Source organism: Quercus robur, chromosome 2 (assembly GCF_932294415.1).
Source record: "Quercus robur chromosome 2, dhQueRobu3.1, whole genome shotgun sequence".
NCBI lineage: Eukaryota > Viridiplantae > Streptophyta > Magnoliopsida > Fagales > Fagaceae > Quercus > Quercus robur.
Genome location: NC_065535.1, coordinates 9,289,425 through 9,308,497, shown reverse-complemented (window position 1 = coordinate 9,308,497; position 19,073 = coordinate 9,289,425). Strand labels below are relative to the sequence as shown.

General features: G+C 35.8%; 1 protein-coding gene and 2 pseudogenes across 6 annotated transcripts; all 3 read right to left on the bottom strand.

The window, feature by feature from the left end:
• Window positions 1-89: 89 nt before the first annotated feature.
• Window positions 90-3,480, bottom strand: LOC126694500 (protein FIZZY-RELATED 3-like; annotated as a pseudogene).
• LOC126712222 (deoxyuridine 5'-triphosphate nucleotidohydrolase-like) lies at window positions 3,480-10,106 on the bottom strand. Of its 6 annotated transcripts, none has more exons than XR_007651071.1 (5): window positions 10,044-10,106; window positions 9,616-9,989; window positions 9,407-9,498; window positions 8,960-9,321; window positions 3,480-3,512 (listed from the first exon to the last, which is right to left on the bottom strand). XR_007651071.1 is itself a non-coding variant. In XM_050411468.1 (4 exons), the coding sequence occupies exons 1-4, from the start codon at window positions 10,086-10,088 to the stop codon at window positions 9,077-9,079; spliced, it is 756 nt and encodes a 251-aa protein (XP_050267425.1). In that variant the 5' UTR covers window positions 10,089-10,106; the 3' UTR covers window positions 8,888-9,076. The 6 variants fall into 6 exon arrangements, 2 of the variants coding, with proteins under 2 accessions (XP_050267425.1, XP_050267426.1); XR_007651072.1 differs by having other exon boundaries at window positions 3,480-3,509; XR_007651069.1 differs by lacking the exon at window positions 3,480-3,512 and adding an exon at window positions 8,749-8,824.
• Window positions 3,569-7,845, bottom strand: LOC126694492 (uncharacterized; annotated as a pseudogene).
• Window positions 10,107-19,073: the final 8,967 nt, after the last annotated feature.

The following is a 19,073-nucleotide window of genomic DNA, read 5'->3' as shown; positions in this document are numbered from 1 at the left end:
AGTATCACACATACAAAAGCTAATATAGAAATTACTAAAAGCTTTGATTCCACAGATAATAATAAAATGACATTAGGCTAGAGAGAGAGAGAGAGTATAAATTATCTAGTGTTATATTGATGTCCAAGTATTATAAACAAGGAAACACTTTACAGATTCAAAACTATATATAGCAGAAGGGGGGAAAAAAATAGAATACATCATTGCCAATTTCTCAGTACATCTCAGCTGATTACAAATAAATTACAGTTTCATATACAGTATAAACTAGCCCTTTACTTTCCATCTTCATAGCCAAAACATATTCACGTGTGCAAAGAATATCATCGAATTTGGGTTCGCCCAAGAGACCAAAGATCTGTATCTCTCACTGGTGTCTGAAAACACAGTAGTAAACAAGAGAAGTGAATTAGAAAGAGATAGCAAAGTGCAGTTTGATTATTATCAAATATGGTCTGCAATGGTCATGCTTACTGGTGTTTTCATGGATGGGAAGGGATTCCAAAACCGGAGGGTTTCATCACCTGCACCAGTAACTATAGTCTGCAGGAGGCAGTTCAGTTCAAATTAAAAAATTTGTATGTGCATTATAATATATATTTGCATCTATGTTTGGTGTTACTCCTGTGCTGCCAATCAAGTTCACATGCTATGAAAAATGCTTTAAAGGAAATGATGAAGTAACTGACCATCGGGTGATATTGCAATGTAAAGCACTCGCATACTATGTCCCGTTAGAGTTGCAACCTATCAATCAATCCCAAAGTTTCAATAATAAAAAAAAAAAAAAAACAGACAGGTCTAGTTGTCTATAATTTCAAAGGTTACTTTAGACGAAGGTTGACAGATTATGATGGAAATGAAAATGTTATGACTAAAAAGCTAATACCTTTGTCATTGATGGATACTTCCACACCATAATTTGATTCTGGGAATACCCATGAGTGCTTACTAATTCATTCACATTTTTACTCCATGCAAGATTGCAAACCTGCAGGTTAAGCAGCAAACTCTATTTAAGTATTCCTTCAGCACATGAATTTATTCAAGAACAAATTTCCACATGACAGGAACATTTGTTGTTATTCATCAATAAAAAAAAAAAAAAAAAGATCGTATGTTGTTTGAATTGGCAGTAGCACTCACTTCCCCTCTAGGCCCTTATTAGAAATCATAAGTTGCCTATGGGCATTTACAAAGGCCAGCAGAATTTTTTTCCCCCTTACGAAAATCAACTGGTATTCTGATGCATAAAGAATTGAAAAGAACTACCTGGCTCCCCGTGTCAATGCTGTTCAGTTGGTGGCAGTTTGTGGTGTTCCAGAAGTGAATACATCTATCAGCTGTTCCACCGCCAGATGCAAGAAGGCTACTTTGGTGGGGTGACCAAGCAATGGTCTTGGCAGCAGCTGTGTGCTCTGTTAGTCTCAAAGCTGGTTGCTGAGAATGCTGGTTCCAGACCAATAGCTAGGCTCACCAGCAAGAAATCAGATAAGTTATTGACTAGACACAAAGCTTCCAAAGAAGAAGAAACAACTAAAAGTTAGTGATGAATACCCGATTATCATTGCCACAAGATGCAAGTTCCCTGTCATCATGGGACCATTTTAGCCCACATACCTGTGGCATTGAAGTTAAGGAAAGGTTAAGATTACTGCCATTTTCCCTATAACTTTCTGTTTTCTCCCATTAAGTTGTGGTCCATGTTAAAGATAGCATATCAATAATGTTGGATTATAAAGCTAAATGACAATAAAAGATATGTATAGGAAGCTCCAAGTAGGTGGGACTAAGGGCTTTCAGTTGATGAAAAGAGTTATTAGGAAATTTTCAATGGCTTTACCTCAGACTTGTGGCCATTTAGCTTGCTAACAAAGTCATTTTGAACCCGAAGATCATGTTGAAGTATGTTGCAATCCCTGGCTTCCGGGAGGCCAATGTGCACGAATTCCATGCCTAAACCCCTGTTCTTGTTTGATGCCCACCCATGGTTCGGACTTTCTTGCACTGTGTCCCATCCAAGACCTACAACAGTAGACCAAAATGCTAGCTAAATTTCAACTCTATAAGAGACTAACTGAAGATACTAACCTGCAAAGAAGATGTGATAATTAAAGGATCATATGCAATTTTAGAGGACTAGCTACCTGAACTTGACCAAGATTTGTATCAATGGAAATGTATGAACCCTCTCGGGTCCATTGGACAGAACACACACCCATCATTAGGTCCCAAATCACACAACTTTGTTACCTGAGAAAAAAATAGCATAATAGAATGTTACACACAACCCATACCAAACACTACTTCAATTTGTTCCCAACAAAGTAATACCAATCTTACTTTGCTGTTTGATGAACTCCATAGGTAAATACAGGTTCCCAATCCAACTGCAGGGACATTTTGCGACGACCAATCCACTAGGTTCAAGTAAAAGTCATCTTGAAGTGATGGAGCATTAGAACCTGCCACAATTTAACTTCAATTATCAACCACATTTTTTATTGCTATATATATCACTACATTATTCTCTTTATAATTCATTCAAAGTTTGCTCTCTCTCTCTCAGATGAGATTCAGTTAGTTCATTTGCTCTTACATCTTAGTCTATGAAACAACTGTCAGCTTGGCTGCTAAGTAAAATGCTGAGAATTTTTCAAATATTAACTGAGCCTAACACAAACAATTTGCTTGAACTTGGTTTTTCCTTCATAGAAATTGAAAGATAGAAAAGGGCAAAACTTAGTTACAATTCCTTAATTGTTGTACCTTAGATTCTCAAATTAAATTCAATCATGTGGTAGCATTAGCTAATAAGTCAAATCCTTAAATTTAATTGTGCTTTAAGTTAGTTTTGCCCCATACCAAATTTCTCCTGCAAGCAAAAAAGAAAAGAACCAGAAAGAGCATACAATGCATACCTTATGGGGAGTCTTGGGGACCTTGCGAGGTGGCTTGGGAGGCGTGGAAGTCTGTGAAGAAAACCCATTATCATATCATAAGGCGAGTAAGGAGAACTAGGCCCCAAGCTCTCAGTCTTGAACCTCAACATGTTCTTGCTAGGACTCATAGGTGACCAGAACCTGCCTTAGAAAAAGACCCAAAATCAGATCCAAAAAGTTCTGCTCTCAACAACCTCGAATACACCTCATTTCCGCTCTCAGTCTAAAGATTAGTATCATATTGTGTGCTTGTGTGTGTATATATGTTAAAGATTTCTTTCAAATTACAGCAACTTCCTCAAATCCATGTAAATTATATTGCAGTCTAGTACTAGGCTACTGGCATGGCATTGCCAAGCTTTTGGGGAGCTTTAATAGTTGAAGACTACTTTGAATTGTGGTCAATAATTTTGGTTCAGGATACTCAGGACAGAAAATAATCATAAACTCTCACAGTTTCACTTGAAAGAGTGAAAAACCTAATCTGTACAAACTCATGTTTGAACCTAACCTGCAGTTGTGTAGGCACTTGGCCCATGTTTCAACTTTATTATGTTCATCTGTGCTCTGCTGTTCAATACCACGAAATGCATGTATATCACAAGAAAGCTTAATGAACACACTAATTTACAGAATAAAGCTTCTTAAATTCCATTGAAAATATCATAAGGCAATATCAGTACAACTTGCTCACTAAACATTCGACATAATTACTCACTGACCACAATATACAAGTCACTGATCCTAAATCTAATCCCTAAGAAAACGAAGGCAGGAGTAATGGCACCGTTGCTAATAGCAAAGCAGCTTGCTCGTACGCCAGTAGACCCGAACCCACCCTCGCCTCTAACCATGGCGTCCAAATCCTCAACCTCGATCACATCAGGTGTCACGATCTTCTCAATAATCAACTGTGCAATCCATCACCCACTTTCACCTCAAAATCAACATCCGAATGGTTAAACAGTGTAACCCCAACTGGACCCCTGTAGTCAGCATCGATCACACCCGCACCCACATCAATCGATAGCTTCCACGCCAACCCAGACCTTGGCACTACATAATCACAAATACCCATTTCACTAAAACTCCAAAAAACACTAAATAACATCTTTAACACTTAAAAAGGACAAAGGAGAGAGAGAAATTACCAACACGAGCATAAGTTCCTTCAGGGATTGCAATGCTCAGATTGGTTGGAACCAGTGCGCTGGTACTTTAGTCTCCGTTGCACTGCACAAATCATAAAAAAAACCCATAAACAATTTAACCCACAATCAGATAACCTTCAAACAAGCCATCAGCCAAAAAAATGTGATTGTGTGAGATACCTTTCAGGTAAACAGGTTGCTGATTCTTCACAACACCAATAAAATCACAAGGAATAACACGTCCCTGAAAGTTCCAGGAAATCATTTAACACACTTACAGATTATAAGACATCATAATTTGAAGTTAGTTATGTGTAACTCAAGAGATGACAAACACATTCCATGGTAAAAATACTACCACCCGGCACTACATTTTTATATATATCAAAATAATTTTATTAAAAGAAACAGAACAAGATACCTTAAGAAAATTACAGAGTCAAGTTTAGGCTATCTAGGAATTCTAAGAAAGAACAAGGAATATTCCTAAAACAATCATCCAATTATACAAACATCTTAATAATCATTGTTTGATTTGTTGTTTGGATGTTCAACGTAATCAAAAGTTCGACCATTTTGTTTACCCCAAATCATCCACAAGACACGGTCATGCTGCATTCCAAACTTTAGAGCTTCTGTGACAATGAAATCTCCCTTCGCACCAGCAGCACCTGAGCCACTGTCATTGGCATAATCCAAGAAAATTCAAATAAAGTAAAGATGAAACAAATATCTTGTGCCACCATGCAATGAAGTAAAAGATGATCAACTGATTCCCTGCTATTCTTGCACATACAACACCAGTCAATGATCACTAAATAATGCTTCCAAAGATTATCTACTGTTAAAAACTTAAAATTCTATCCAAAGCTGTCGATGTAAAGAATGCAACCTTTTGAGGCACTTTATCACTCCAAAAAAGCTTGACTATGGAAAAATAGCCCTTATAGGAACCCCTCAAAGCCCAGCACTACATGTTCCTTTTCATATGAAAAAGTTCAATTTTTATACTACAATCTGAATGTAAAAGTTACTTATCAAAAAAAGAAAACAAAGGTGGGGATACGTTGATCAAGATAGTAGTCACATCCTTAAAAAGGACTAATAAAAATATTAAACGATATTGAAAAACCTTTAAAAAAAATCCATAGTTATGTCCATCCATTACATATTTATTTCATTCTTTGAAACAATGTATAGTTATCTTCACTTTTACTGAAGGGACCTTTTTGGCCTTGCTGACCCATCAGTGGCAAATTTGAACAGAAATTATAAACTTCTGCAGGAGATGCAAATGCTCAGAGTGGCAATGACAATCACTTCTGAGATATTATGATTTCATCCAATTTTTGGAGAGCTTAAATTTAACCCTTCTAAACAAGACCTTTGTACCTACCTTTTGTGCCAGTGAACCCACTACCCTTCTAAACAAGACATTTGTCCCATGTTTGGTTCAAACACTACCTCCCCCATTATCTACCTATCCCAAAAAACTACAACAGTATCAAATAATTATAGTTGCACAAGTTTGTTCATATTTATCTTTATTGTCTTTGTACAAGTTCACTATTCAAATTCATCAATTGATTTGTGCATATTGGCGTTTGCAATCAGATCTAGTACATTCCACAGATGACTTAAGAATCAACAGGAAGTCACGATCAATCATCTCCATCACCGAAAAAAAAAGACATTATTGGATTTGCAAGCATAAAGCAGGGCTTTATAGCCAATACATGACAAGTAAACATTAAACTACTACAAGAATTCCACGGCAATTAGATACAGGTTGGCAAACACTACAAGTCTACAACTCCTAAAATCTGGATGCTGGAATGAATCAACACCTGCATGCACTCTTTATTTTATATTATTATTTTTTTTGGATAGGTAATAAAACTTTTATTCAAAAATTGAACAAGTTCACGATGGTGAACATTCTAATCAAGGAAAAAATACATCAAAAACTTAATCTAATTGAGTGTACGAATGCTGAACTGGAAATACAATTCGTAAAACCCCAAACATGCGCCCACTGAAACAAAGTGCTAAAGAGAAGAGCTTTTAAAAGATCTAAGGGTCTCTCATTGTCTTCAAAGATGCGTATATTACGTTCCGTCCAACCATATTCCATATGGTTGACAGATGTTTTCCAAACCAGTTTCTCCAAGCAAAGAGGAGAGAGCAAACTGACTTTGGCATTACCCAATGGATCCTGAATACCTCAAAAATTGCACTCCATAATGCATGAGAAAGCTTACAATGGAGTAGAAAATGATCCACAATTTCCCCATCACAACAACATAAACAACATCTATTAACCAAGGATTGACCTCTCTTTAACTAAATTATCAATAGTGAGTATCCCATCCCTAGCTGCCGTCCGTAAAAAGAAAGATACCCGTTTAGGCACCTTTGCACACCAAATACACTCCCAAGGAAAAACCTCAGTGAGAGGGCCAGGCAGCAACTTATAGTAAGAGCAAACATTAAACACCCCCGTCTTAGTAAACTTCCAAGTCAAAGTATCATCTCCCTCACTCCTTGGGTTAGAGGAATACAAAAACTCAATGAAAGAACACATCCCCCTACCTGCATGCACTCTTGTGCATGTGAAAACTGAAAACACATTAAGCATATTCGGCATAAGTGGATACACATCTGAGAAATTAATGTTTCCACTGGTGCTAAGTTTTGATTCACTCTTGACCAATAAATAAAAAGTTTTTATTTACTCTTGGAAATTGAGTGTGCCATCAAAACTAAGAGTGGCGCACTTCCATGCTTATGGCAGGATTTAGAGCTCTATTGATTATGATTTATTGGTTAAAAGTCAGACAGAAAATACATACTAGGCATACAATTGCACACATGACTACATGTTAAAAGATGGTTACTTTGAATTTTACCACTTAGTACCGGCCCTTTTATTATTATTATTATTATTTATTTTAGAACAAATAATTTCATTAAATAAAGTAGTAAAACTCAAATACTCAAGGCATGAATCAGAGCAGCACCAAAAGATTTACAATCTCCCAAAAACAGAACTTCAATTTATTAGACCCCATGACATTCCCTATATAGTTAAAATAACATCATAAGAGAAACAGTATATAAAAATTCAAGAAATTATTGTAAATGATAATAGAAATTTTAATAAGCATTCATGCAATTATTAACATAATTTTATGATCATTGTTTAAAAGAACACTTAGGATCTGTTTGGATACCGTTTATTGCTGAAAACTGAAAATTTATTGCTAAAAACATTATAGCAAAATAATTTTTAAACTATAAATAATGCCTGTGGGACCCAATTTTAAAGTTATTGCCGCGTTTTCCCATACTTGCTGGTCTGTGAACAGTGCATAAGACCCAGGAAAAAAATGCGCACGCCTGCCGCTACGCAAATGCACACTTAGATCACCTGGTGAATTAGTTGGTAGAAGCTGTGCAGACCATTTGTTCCTGGCTCACCAAAGCCAATTTCACCAGCCTCAAAAGGTAGGACCACATCAATTGAGACACCCTTGCCATTACTTTCCATGCTAGCCTGAATTTATTAAATGAAGAAGGTATGCAAACATTCAAAAAGCAGATCCTTGAAAAAAAATTTACAAACAGAATGCTGTGGTATACATGCCTGTTGAATGCGTGGGGCAAACTTCTCCAGGGCTTGGGAATAAGGTAATATGGCCTGGAGGAATACCAAGAGTCTCAGTGTTATTGAACAGGTAGTAAACAGACATCATAAGAATATGCTTAAGCGGCAGCTGAAAATAAAGTCTTGAGCAGACGCTAAGTGCCTCCTCTTGCCGGATACCCAAAAAATGAAACATTCCATATGCTCAACGAACCTAAAAGCACCTGAAGCACCAACACAATGTTATAAAACATGTCATCAGTTATCTAGTGCAATGTTAAATTTAGCTTCTGGAAGATCATCAGGATAATGTAAGCCCCATTCCCCTAAATGGATCCATCTCGGGAGTTGAGGGATTCAGACAAATAGCCTAACCCAAAAGAGTGCAATGCTTATAATGGAAGAGATTTTCCTCTTTGATGAGATACATTAAAGCACTGGTTGATTCTGAAATCTGAAGCCTAGCCAGATTCTTAATTGCCATTATCATCCTATGATATACCCAGTGGGTGACACCTGACTATAAATCGATTAAAAGTCTGGGACATTAGGCCACTTACCGCTGTATTTTTCTCGTGTGGTGCTGAATAGAAATGTTGATCAATGCTTGAGGCTCCCTTTAAGAACCTTTAATAAGACAACACTTTATTCAAGTAAACACCAAAATCATGTCAACATTTTAAAATAAATGCAGATAATTTACTTGAGACTTGAATGATTGGAATACTAAAATTCTACTTTTTAAGAAGTATTACTTGATATTCTGTCAAGAGCTTGTGAGGTTTTCGATTCATGATAAAGAAGAACTCTCTTACACTCCATTCTTGTTCTAAAACATGAAGCTGCATATATTTTCCTCAAACAAAAGAACACATAATAAAGTACTACCTAATCAGTAATGCCTACTGCAGTGTTGCAAAAAATATGTGTCATGATATTCGGAAGTGTTCCCAAGAACCCAAAAGAGATGAAATGCTTGCAAAAATAAAGGAAGTTATAAGTCACTTACTGCTCCACAACTGAGAAACCGTATTATGTAGGCACATGGCCCATGTTTCAACTTTATTATGTTCATCTGTGCTCTGCTGTTCAATAGCATACCACGAATTGTGTGTATACATCACAAGAAAGCTTAATGAACACACTAATTTACAGAATAAGGCTTCTTAAATTCCATTGAAAATATCATTAAGCAATATCAGTACAACTTGCTCACTAACCGTTCGACATAATTACTCACAGACCACAACATCAAACAAGTCACTGATCCAAAATCTAATCCCTAAGAAAACGAAAGCAGGAGTAATGGCACCGTTGCTAATAGCAAAGCAGCTCGCTCATACGCCAGTAGACCCGAACCCACCCTCGCCTCTAACCGTGGCGTCCAAATCCTCAACCTCGATCACATCAGGTGTCAAGATCTTCTCAATAATCAACTGTGCAATCCTATCACCCACTTTCACCTCAAAATCAACATCCGAATGGTTAAACAGTATAACCCCAACTGGACCCCTGTAGTCAGCATCGATCACACCTGCACCCACATCGATCGAGTGCTTCCACGCCAATCCAGACCTTGGCGCTACATAATCACAAATACCCATTTCACTAAAACTCCAAAAAAACACTCAATAACACCTTTAAGACACAGGAGAGTGAGAATTTACCAACACGAGCGTAAGTTCCTTCAGGGATTGCAATGCTCAGATCGGTTGGAACCAGTGCTTTTCCTCTTGCTGGTACTTTAGTCTCCGTTGCACTGCACAAATCATAAAAACCCCCATAAACAATTTTTTCTTTTTTCTTTATTTGGATGAAGAAAATTTGAAAATATTGTGGATTATATGTGTGTGTATATATATATATATATATATACCTGGAGAGATCGTAGCCAGCAGAGAGAGGAGAGCCTCTGGAAGGTAAAACAGCTTTCTCAGAAAGCTTTTTCACTCTGACTAGTGAAATGGGGTCCTTCGAGATTTCAGCAGCGACGCCGTTTTGGCCAAGCTTTGGGATCTTCAGCGATGGTTCTTTGATTTCGGGGCTGTGATTTTGAAGATCTGGCTGAGCCATGGTGAGGACTGTAGAGAAGGAACGGTTGAGAAATGGGTATTTGCAAAAGCTGAGTTTTAGGGACCGAGCAGAATATGGGTTGGGTTTAAATAGAGGGATTGCCACCAAAAATGGAGTTTCGCGGGTTTTGGCGCCAAGCATTCCCGCCATTTTCTTGTAGCGTACGTACTGGGTTAGGTTGCTCAGTCCGATATCTTTCTAATTCCCTCTCAAAAAAAAAAAAAAAAAAAGGTTGCTCAGTCCGAGCTGTGTCCAATTGAGCTTCACTCTTCTCATTCTAATGAAATTTGCTACATTACATTACTCAATTATTTTTCGTATTATACGTTAATATATAGCCCACTCTGCTGCTTATATGGGCTTTGTCTTATTTCATAAAAAAAAAACTAAAAATATGGGCTTTCTTTGCATTGGCTTTCTTTTAATGCAAAGAAAGCCCCAGCTTGTTTTGTATAATTAAATTTATGACTATTCAGAAAACTAGTCGCTAACTCGTGCGATGCACGGGAAAACTATTAAAAAATAATAAAACATGCATATATTAAAAGATAATTTAAGTTCATGTGTGCTTGCAAGGGATACATACCTAAATAGTTCTTGCGGTAGAAATAAAAGTCTTATCTTTGAGATAAAGAACTGATGTAAACAAACTAACCTTACATAAAACAAATTAAAAAAAAAAAAAAACATAAAACTGATGTTACGGAAAATTCAGCCACATAGTAGTAATATATATATCTCTTAAAACCTAAACCTAAACCTAAACCTAAACGTAAGGACTAAATATTTATGCGCCTTCTCTTGCTTTCCCGATGTATTTGGTTAAAAACATAAAACCGATGTCACGGGAAATTTAGCCACATAGTAGTAATATATAAATCTCTTAAAACCTAAACCTAAACCTAAACCTAAACCTAAACGTAAGGACTAAATATATAAACAAACTAACCTTACAAAAGCTGAACTTTATAAGCTAAAATCTATACCGTGAGTTGTAGATTTTGAATGCTATACCGTGCGTTTAGGGCTTCCTACATCTGGAGAGAGAGAGAGTTTGCAGAAACCAAAGAAAATCTCTTTATAACTTAAGAAACACAATATAATAAAATCAAAGAGATAAAATTTTCAGAGGACAAAATATTATAGATAATTTAAAAGAATTTTGGTTTAATTCTTGAACACCGCAACTCCATAAAATTCATACTAATAATAATATTTTATGTTAGCGCAGTTAGAATTTTAGTGGAAAATTATGGTGCCAGCAAAGGCTTCGGTTTTATATATATATAGATGAGTATTCATTGGTGAACAAAGTACTATATATTAATTAATATATAAACAAAACTAACCTTACAAAAACTGAACTTTATAAACTAAAATCTATACCGTGTATTGCAGATCTTGAATGCTTTAGGGCTTCCTACGTCTGGAGAGAGAGAGTTTGCAGAAACCGTGACTTTATATTTCTTAACTTGAGAGAGGGGTAAGGTTGCTAGGGTTTTGTAGATCTTGAATGCTTTAGGGCTTCCTACGTTTGGAGAGAGAGAGAGTTTGCAGAAACCGTGACTTTATATTTCTTAACTTGAGAGAGGAGTAAGATTGCTAGGGTTTTGAGGAGTTATAATTTTTATTTATTTTTTATTTTTTAAATATTGTGCTGACGTGGAAAATTGTGGTGCCAACAAAGGCTTCGGTTTTATATATATATATATATATATATATAGATTAATAATAAAATTATTATTATTAATAAAAATATATAGTCAACAATGATACAAGTATACCACCATGGTACATGATGCTTGATATTTGGTGTCACCGTTACGTGTGTAATGTAGCAACATTCAGATGGAGAATTCACTTTCATAGTTCCATGTGAATGTCATTACATGTGTAACAATAATATAAAATCATTTTTCAGTTGATATTATTCATTTCTTGTAGTATACATAAATGCATGACAAAATTAATATCATCATGAATATTATTTATTATTTAATCCATAAAATCATTCATTTGTGTGTTTTTAAAATAACACGTAATATATAAATATGAACAATTTACTTATGAAATTTGAAGCTTCTCCTTATGTCACCGTGAAATAAACTACACTGTACACCCATATCAAGCATTAAACCTTCAAAATAATGTAGCCGGGGCTTGGTGTGCAATGGTTAATGCATTTTGTGTTGCGAGTTTCGCATTTAGATAGTATACACGCTTTGTGGGGCTACCAAATAGTGAAGCATATCTGGTAGGAACTTGAATGTTGCAGAAATTTCCTATCAGAAAGGTTTGTAAGTTTCCGAGATTTATTTCAAGGAATCCTTGCACAAAAAACCCAACACATGGTTGAACTGTTTGCTTACATGGGATGGAGTCTATGGTTCAATAGGAATGCAAAAAGGGTCGGGTCCACTTCCTTGCCAACAGACAAAATTTTCAGTGATGGTGTGGAACGGTTGCAAGAGTATCACTCGGTGCAAGATTATCCAACACAACAGGACGTGGTTTCTCACTCAACCCAATGGCGGCCTCCCCCACATTCAGGCTACAAAGTAAATTTTGATGGAGCAACTTTCATAGATATGGACTCGGCGGGTTTGGGTGTGGTTGCTCGTGATTCAGACAGCATGGTTATCGCCTCCCTTTTAGAACGCATTAGACTACCACCAACGGTTGCTGACTTGGAAGCTCTGGCATGCAGAAGGGCCATCTTATTCGCACTTGAATTAGGACTCCAAGACGTGGTGTTGGAAGGTGATTCGAAGGTTATTATCAACCACCTCAAAGCAGACTAGCCCTGTTTGACAGCTTTTGGGCACATAATAGAGGAAGCACGGACACTTTTAGCCAAGTTGAGACAAGCATCTTACTCACACACAAGGCGCAAGGGTAACAAAGTAGCTGATAAGCTTGCAAAATTAGCAAAAAACTTGTATGAACCACAAGTGTGGATGGAGGATATTCATAGTAATGCTCTGCAATTTGTATTTTTTGACAGAGGCTTAATGCCTTTTTAATGAAAAGTTCATGATCGTTTTCTCCAAAAAAAAGAAAAAAAAAAAGAACTTGTGTGTTATTATGCATTTTAACCATATGCATGTTCGAAAAGTTTTTTAAAGCACTTTATTATATGCATGTTTTAAGATCTCAGAATAAGACACCCTCTTAAGGTCTATTTGGGAACAACTTATTTGGTTGAAATTGAAAATTTTTTGCTGAAAGTGTAAAAAAAAAAAAAAAAAAAAAAGTTAAAAGTTAGCTTAATAGTACAATAAGACCTATGAATAGTACAAAAAATTACAATGTGACCCATGAATAGCATCAAAAAGAAGCTAAAAACTAAATGAATTGAAGCAAATAAGCTCATCCCAAACTCATCTAATGTCTTAAATCTTATTTATCTAATCTTATTATGCATGTTGCTTGCCATTATCGTGTTGCCGATAAGTAGAGTGTTAACTATGGTAATTGAATTCTAACTTGGTGAACGCCAGACTTCAAGTCTAAACCAAGTGTAAATAGAACCCAAAAAAGGAAGTTTACTAATTTAATTAACATCAAAATCAAATGGTTTGTTTTAAATAACTTTTTTTTTTTTTTTTTTGAGAAACAAACACACACACAAAGGAGATGGAAATTAGTTCTAACACAAAGACACACCACAATTCTACTCAAAAGTCATGGTAACTTTTAAGGGAGGGTGAGACAAGTTATACTACTATCATATATGATTACTTTTATATGTTAAGGTGAGTCTTAATTGTCGACATCTAAACTTTAATGATTTGTGTTGTGATGTTTGAGGCTCAAATAAGTTAAAATATCTTATTGTAGAAAATTTTGGTTATATATTGGTTGGGAAATGTCGATTGGATGATTTTGTAATGCTTATACATTTCATACCATTAATTTCTTTTTAATGAATCATACCATTTTTACTTAGGCTGCATTTTTGTTTCCCTGTAAAATAGTTTACAACAAAAAAATGCTGAAAACAATTGTTTTCTAGTGTTTGGTTAATTAGTTTGATTCTTGAACATGCTTGAGTTTTTTTTTTTTTTTTTGTTAGTGTTTGGCTCCACAAAAAAAAAAAAATAAATAAATAAATGATTAAATATATCAATTCAGTAATTCACACTAGGTCAAAGCAAATTACAACAAATTATACATAAATCAACTTACGCACACCCAAATGTTAGCAATTTCATCAAATGATAATAATAATAACTAGTCTCATCACATGCGCTTTGCACATGCAATGAGGCTTATTTATTTATTTATTTTGAGTTTAATGCAATTTTTTAATTTGAATTTATTTATTGTTAGTGAGGTTGCACAAGAAGGAATGTTTAAAAAACTAAAATTTAGGATTTGAAATTAAGTAAACTATTGAGTTAAGTGTGTGCTAGATTTTAGGAAAAAATGTATCAAATGTGCATGAAATCTATTTAAATAGAAAGTGTGCTAATTTTTAGAAAAAAAAAAAATTCTTTGAGATATATATATTTTTTAATTTTGTTGAATTACAATTTTAACCCCCATTTTTTTTAAGAATAAAGATTATCTAATTAGATTTGAGGTATTTTTGACATTTTTTAAAGTCATAACTAACTTTCTGAATCCTCTTAATATATAGAGATAATAAACCCATATCGACTAAATTGCATTGTTGGATGATGTCTCTAGTGGGATGGACTACGTCAAAGTAACAACACCTCTGACTGGGTGGATTGTAACAAAGTAGCGATGATGATGACTTCAACGATCAAATTGCGAACAATTAAGGGGATGGTAAAAGTGTGAAGAATGATAAAATGAGCAAGAGATGACAACTTGATGTTGGCATCGCTGCCACCTTCTTTGACTGAGTTTGGTGGGTTACTAGAGGAGCACATTATTACAAAAGATAGGGGGCTCGGCTTCGAAGTGAGTGAGAGAGATGTTTTGAGAACATGTTTTACAATCTTTTTGGGCATAAACAATTTTTCACATTGTACAGCTACATTAAACAACCAGAAACATATTTAGGGATGAAAGCTTTTATTGAAATAACCACTTGAAAATGTTGGGAGAAAAAACATTTTATTACAAAGAAAAAATGTTTGTAAAGATATATACATGAAGACTCACCTCGGCCTCATCAAGCTCAATGGGCCACGTGGCAAAAGTGTCCTCCTTGAGCTTGGACTACAAAAGAGAAAAATGAAAGGATACATACATGAAGTTAGCCACTGGTAAAGATAGCAAAATACTAAATAAAGATAAGGGAAAGGTTAGAGATAACATACTTTCCTCTTGGAAGGGGCAGTAGGAGTTAGGGGAGAAGTCTTTCTCTTGCTGCCACAAGTCTTGCTAGAAGGAAGAGCATCTGAAGGCTATTTCAATAGTAAGGGCTTAGGCTTAACCACGATAGATTTCATGGTGGAACAAGTTCTCACAACAAGAGGAGGAGTGCTCTCAAGAATGATACTACCAATAGGGGGGAGGTCTCCTACATATGGAACTATATCAAAACAAACCTCAAGGGTACTCATAGCAATGCCCTTACCCTTCTTGGAAAATTTAGTCTTGGCAACCATAGAGGCTGAACCCTTATTTGGTGCAGATGGAAAGGGGTTCAAAACCTTCACTTTCCTCTCCCAACTTGGGGGGTACTCACCTGCATGCCAGAACCAACCTTGTTTCTTTTCCTGCCACTCAAATCTACCAGACCTATTTTGCTTCCTAACATATGCAATTATGGATCTGGAGGGAACAAGAAGGTGTGGGTTTGGAGAAAGAATAGTGTGCAAGCCTCAAGGAGGTATGTGTGAGAAGCCACGACCACCCACGATATCCTCATGTAAGGAAGTCATAACTGCTTGCCAGTTGGCATGCATAGGGGCAGTACAAAGGCCCACTCTCTAGGAACTAAGGACCATGACAACGGTGAAGAGCTTCCTCCAATAATCAAAGGCATGCAGATAAAGGAAAGGGCGAATCGAAGTGGCAGAATCTAGAACTAAGGAAAAATCATTAAGAACATCCTAGTCAAGGCCAAATTGCCTCTTCACCCTGTGGGTAGAATAGTGCACATACCTTACCCCTTCATCAGTCAAATAGGGCAACCACCCTTTATACTGCTTGCCATGATGAGATTTGTCATTTTTGCCCCTTAATTGCTTTTGGCTCCTTATGAGTGTCCTTCCAAGACTGCCCATTGGCCTGCCGACTGCCCAGCCACTATCATTACACTAAATGTGTTGGATGCACCAGTCCTTATTCCCAAACAAAAATGGCTTGGCTTGTCTTGTTTCTTACCTCTCTCTGTTTTTCACTACTCTTATCTGGATAAGGATTAAGCCTTTCTCTCACCTACCTCTATGGCATGCATCAAGTGGTCCCAACTTATACTTACTTCTTTTGGGTAAGATGTCATCCCAGCAGGACATTTCTCCCTAAAGAAGTTTGAGCGAGAACCCCTAAATAGGCCCTCTCCTCCTCCCCATCACTAGACCACACCCTCTGATACCCTTGACCCATGGCCCACCTCTCATGTATTGCCTTTCATCTCTTCCTCAGACTAGGCATTACTTGGGTGAAGGCTTTCACCTTCCTGCCAAGCCCATGTTCCTTTCTTTCCTGTGTTCGTGGGCCTCTTGACTGTGGGTCCTACCATGCCACTTCATCGTGCTTGCTATAGCATTACCTTTCCTTTTTTATTTCTTGCCCATGGGCTTATGGGTTGATGCTCTTGCCGTGCCAGCTCACTTCTTTATCAATCTTTTGCTCATGGCTTCCTTGGCCCATTTTCCATGTCTTTACATCTTTTGGGCTTTATTGGCCAACATTCCTGCTATGCCAGCCCATTTCATTCCTTATGTTTCCTCGGCCCATTTACTTCTTCTTTACATCTTTTACTCCCATGGGCTTTTTACCAGATCCTTTGGGCTTCCTCGGCCCAATTACCTCATCTTTATCTCTTATTTACTTTTCGGGCTTACTAGCCTTTAAGCCATCCCAATGAATTTACCAACTCATTTCCTAAGCTTCCCCAGCCCATTTACTTTATCTTTACCTCTCTTATTATTCCCATGGACTTACTACTTCATTCCATGGGTTTCGTCGGCCTATTTACTCCCTCTTTATCTTTTTTGATTCTTGTGGGCCTGTTGACCATCAATCTAGTCATTTCAACCTACTAGACTTGCTTCCTTATTCCCTTACTATTTCCCCTTTCCCACTTTTTCCATATTGTTGGGCCTTTTGTCAAAAGTGGGCATCAATAGTGGTCAACTTCTTACTTGTTCTTTTCTGAGTCTACAAATAATATCACTTTTTTGTTTACCAATAATCACTCACTACATCAGTAGTTTGTAAAAGATTTATAAAAAGTTTGTATTTCTAGCATTTTCCATTAGGCAGATATTCCAAAATTTACTTTACAAAAAAAAAAAAAATCTCAAAAATACTTGCAATTTTATATATATATATATATATATATTTATATATTAACTTGGGGGAAGAGAGTAATGGGAATGGTGAGACTTAAGCTTTAATTGAAAAATGAATGTGGGTTAAAGAGTTGGGTAACGATTTATTGGAAGAGAAAAAGGATCAAATGGTTGAATTTCCCATTAAAAAAAATGATGGAATTTAAAATGCCAATCAAGTCAATCATATAAGAGGGGGAAAAAAGAAATAATAAAATTAAGTAATGATAGAATCATTGAATATGTGAGAACTTAAAACTGCAAGTTAAGAGAAGGTAATATGATTGCTCACAGTCTAGTTAGGTATTGCTTTAAATGTTTCAAATTATGTTGTGTGGATGGAGGATGCTGCAGTACAAATTCTCAATGTAATTCAGATGGATTTAGCTAACTTTGCTTTATAAAAGTTCAGCCTTTTCCCTTAAAAAAAAACCGCAAGTTGAGAATAATAGGAAATAATTAAAATAAGATTAAGGAAAGAAAATATATATAAGGGGAAAAACATAGATAAAATTCTAATCAAATAACTAAAAAATATTATCAAACTACTCCTAAAAAACCAATGAAGAAACAAAAAAAAAAAAACTTCCAAAAATATTTCACTATCATTACATTAATTGGATGGTCACTTCATATAATTAGATAGATAGTCCAAATTTTATATTTTTTATAAAAATTCTGAAATATATATAAATCACTTAAATTGGAGATTTTAGAAATTTATAAAAGAAAAGAAAATTGGCACTATAAACATATTAACGGATTTTCAACATAATTTATGGCTTTGGCTTCTTTATTCCTATTCTTATGTCTTTCGAATTCGGCCTATTTCTCCGTTAAACTTTTCTCTTTTTTATTGTCCAATTAATAAATTTGGGGATTTTAAGAGTTTATAGTCATTCTTGAAATAACATTTACAAGGATTTGCCTTTTCATTTCTTAATCAACTTTCCATGATATAAGAAGCACAAAAATGGTCTTCCCCCTCTCTATGTGTAGACACTCAATTTTGCACCTATGATTTAATCAAGGAAGATGACTGGAATGACCATCCATGTACCCCAAAAATCATGATTGCATTACATGCATTAATTCATTCATTGCATATCATAAAAATGATCTTGAGATTCTAACGATTGCGACGGTATGTCTGGTTCCAAATCAGATTGTCGGATCGAAAGATATCGTATGATCAAGTTTGCACAGTCAGCATGCATTGTGTCTAGGTAGAGTCGACCACGCATGATTAATTTAAATTAATTCTGATTGGTTAAAAAATTGGAATTAATTAAATAAATTTGTGATTGGTTGATAATTAGTGTCTAAAATAGGATTGCTTCCATGGGAATAAAAGGGATAAGTGGATAACAATAAAATTATGGATAATCTGAACCTTATCAAGATTTATTTTAGGGTATTTATCTTCAAGATAATTGTTATTTGAAAAGACCTAAATTATCCAAGAAAGAGATAAAAATCTTAGAATATGGATTGGAAATACATCTAAGGGCAAGGCTTGGCTCAAGAAAACCTAAAAAAGGAGTCCAAAATGCACCCGAACACGAAAGTGCGATCAGCACCCAAGAGTACCATTCGGCACTTTTGGATTGCCGATCGGCACTTTAAAAGTGCTGAATGGCACCCTTAAAGGCTAAGGCTCAATTCCCTTCGGGTGTCGATTAGGTACACCCTTTTCGACTTTTTCGCAGAAAGACGCGTCTCGATTCGCATTCTACCAATTGTTACTTATTTTTTAAGCATTCCAGTCTTTATAAATAGGGAC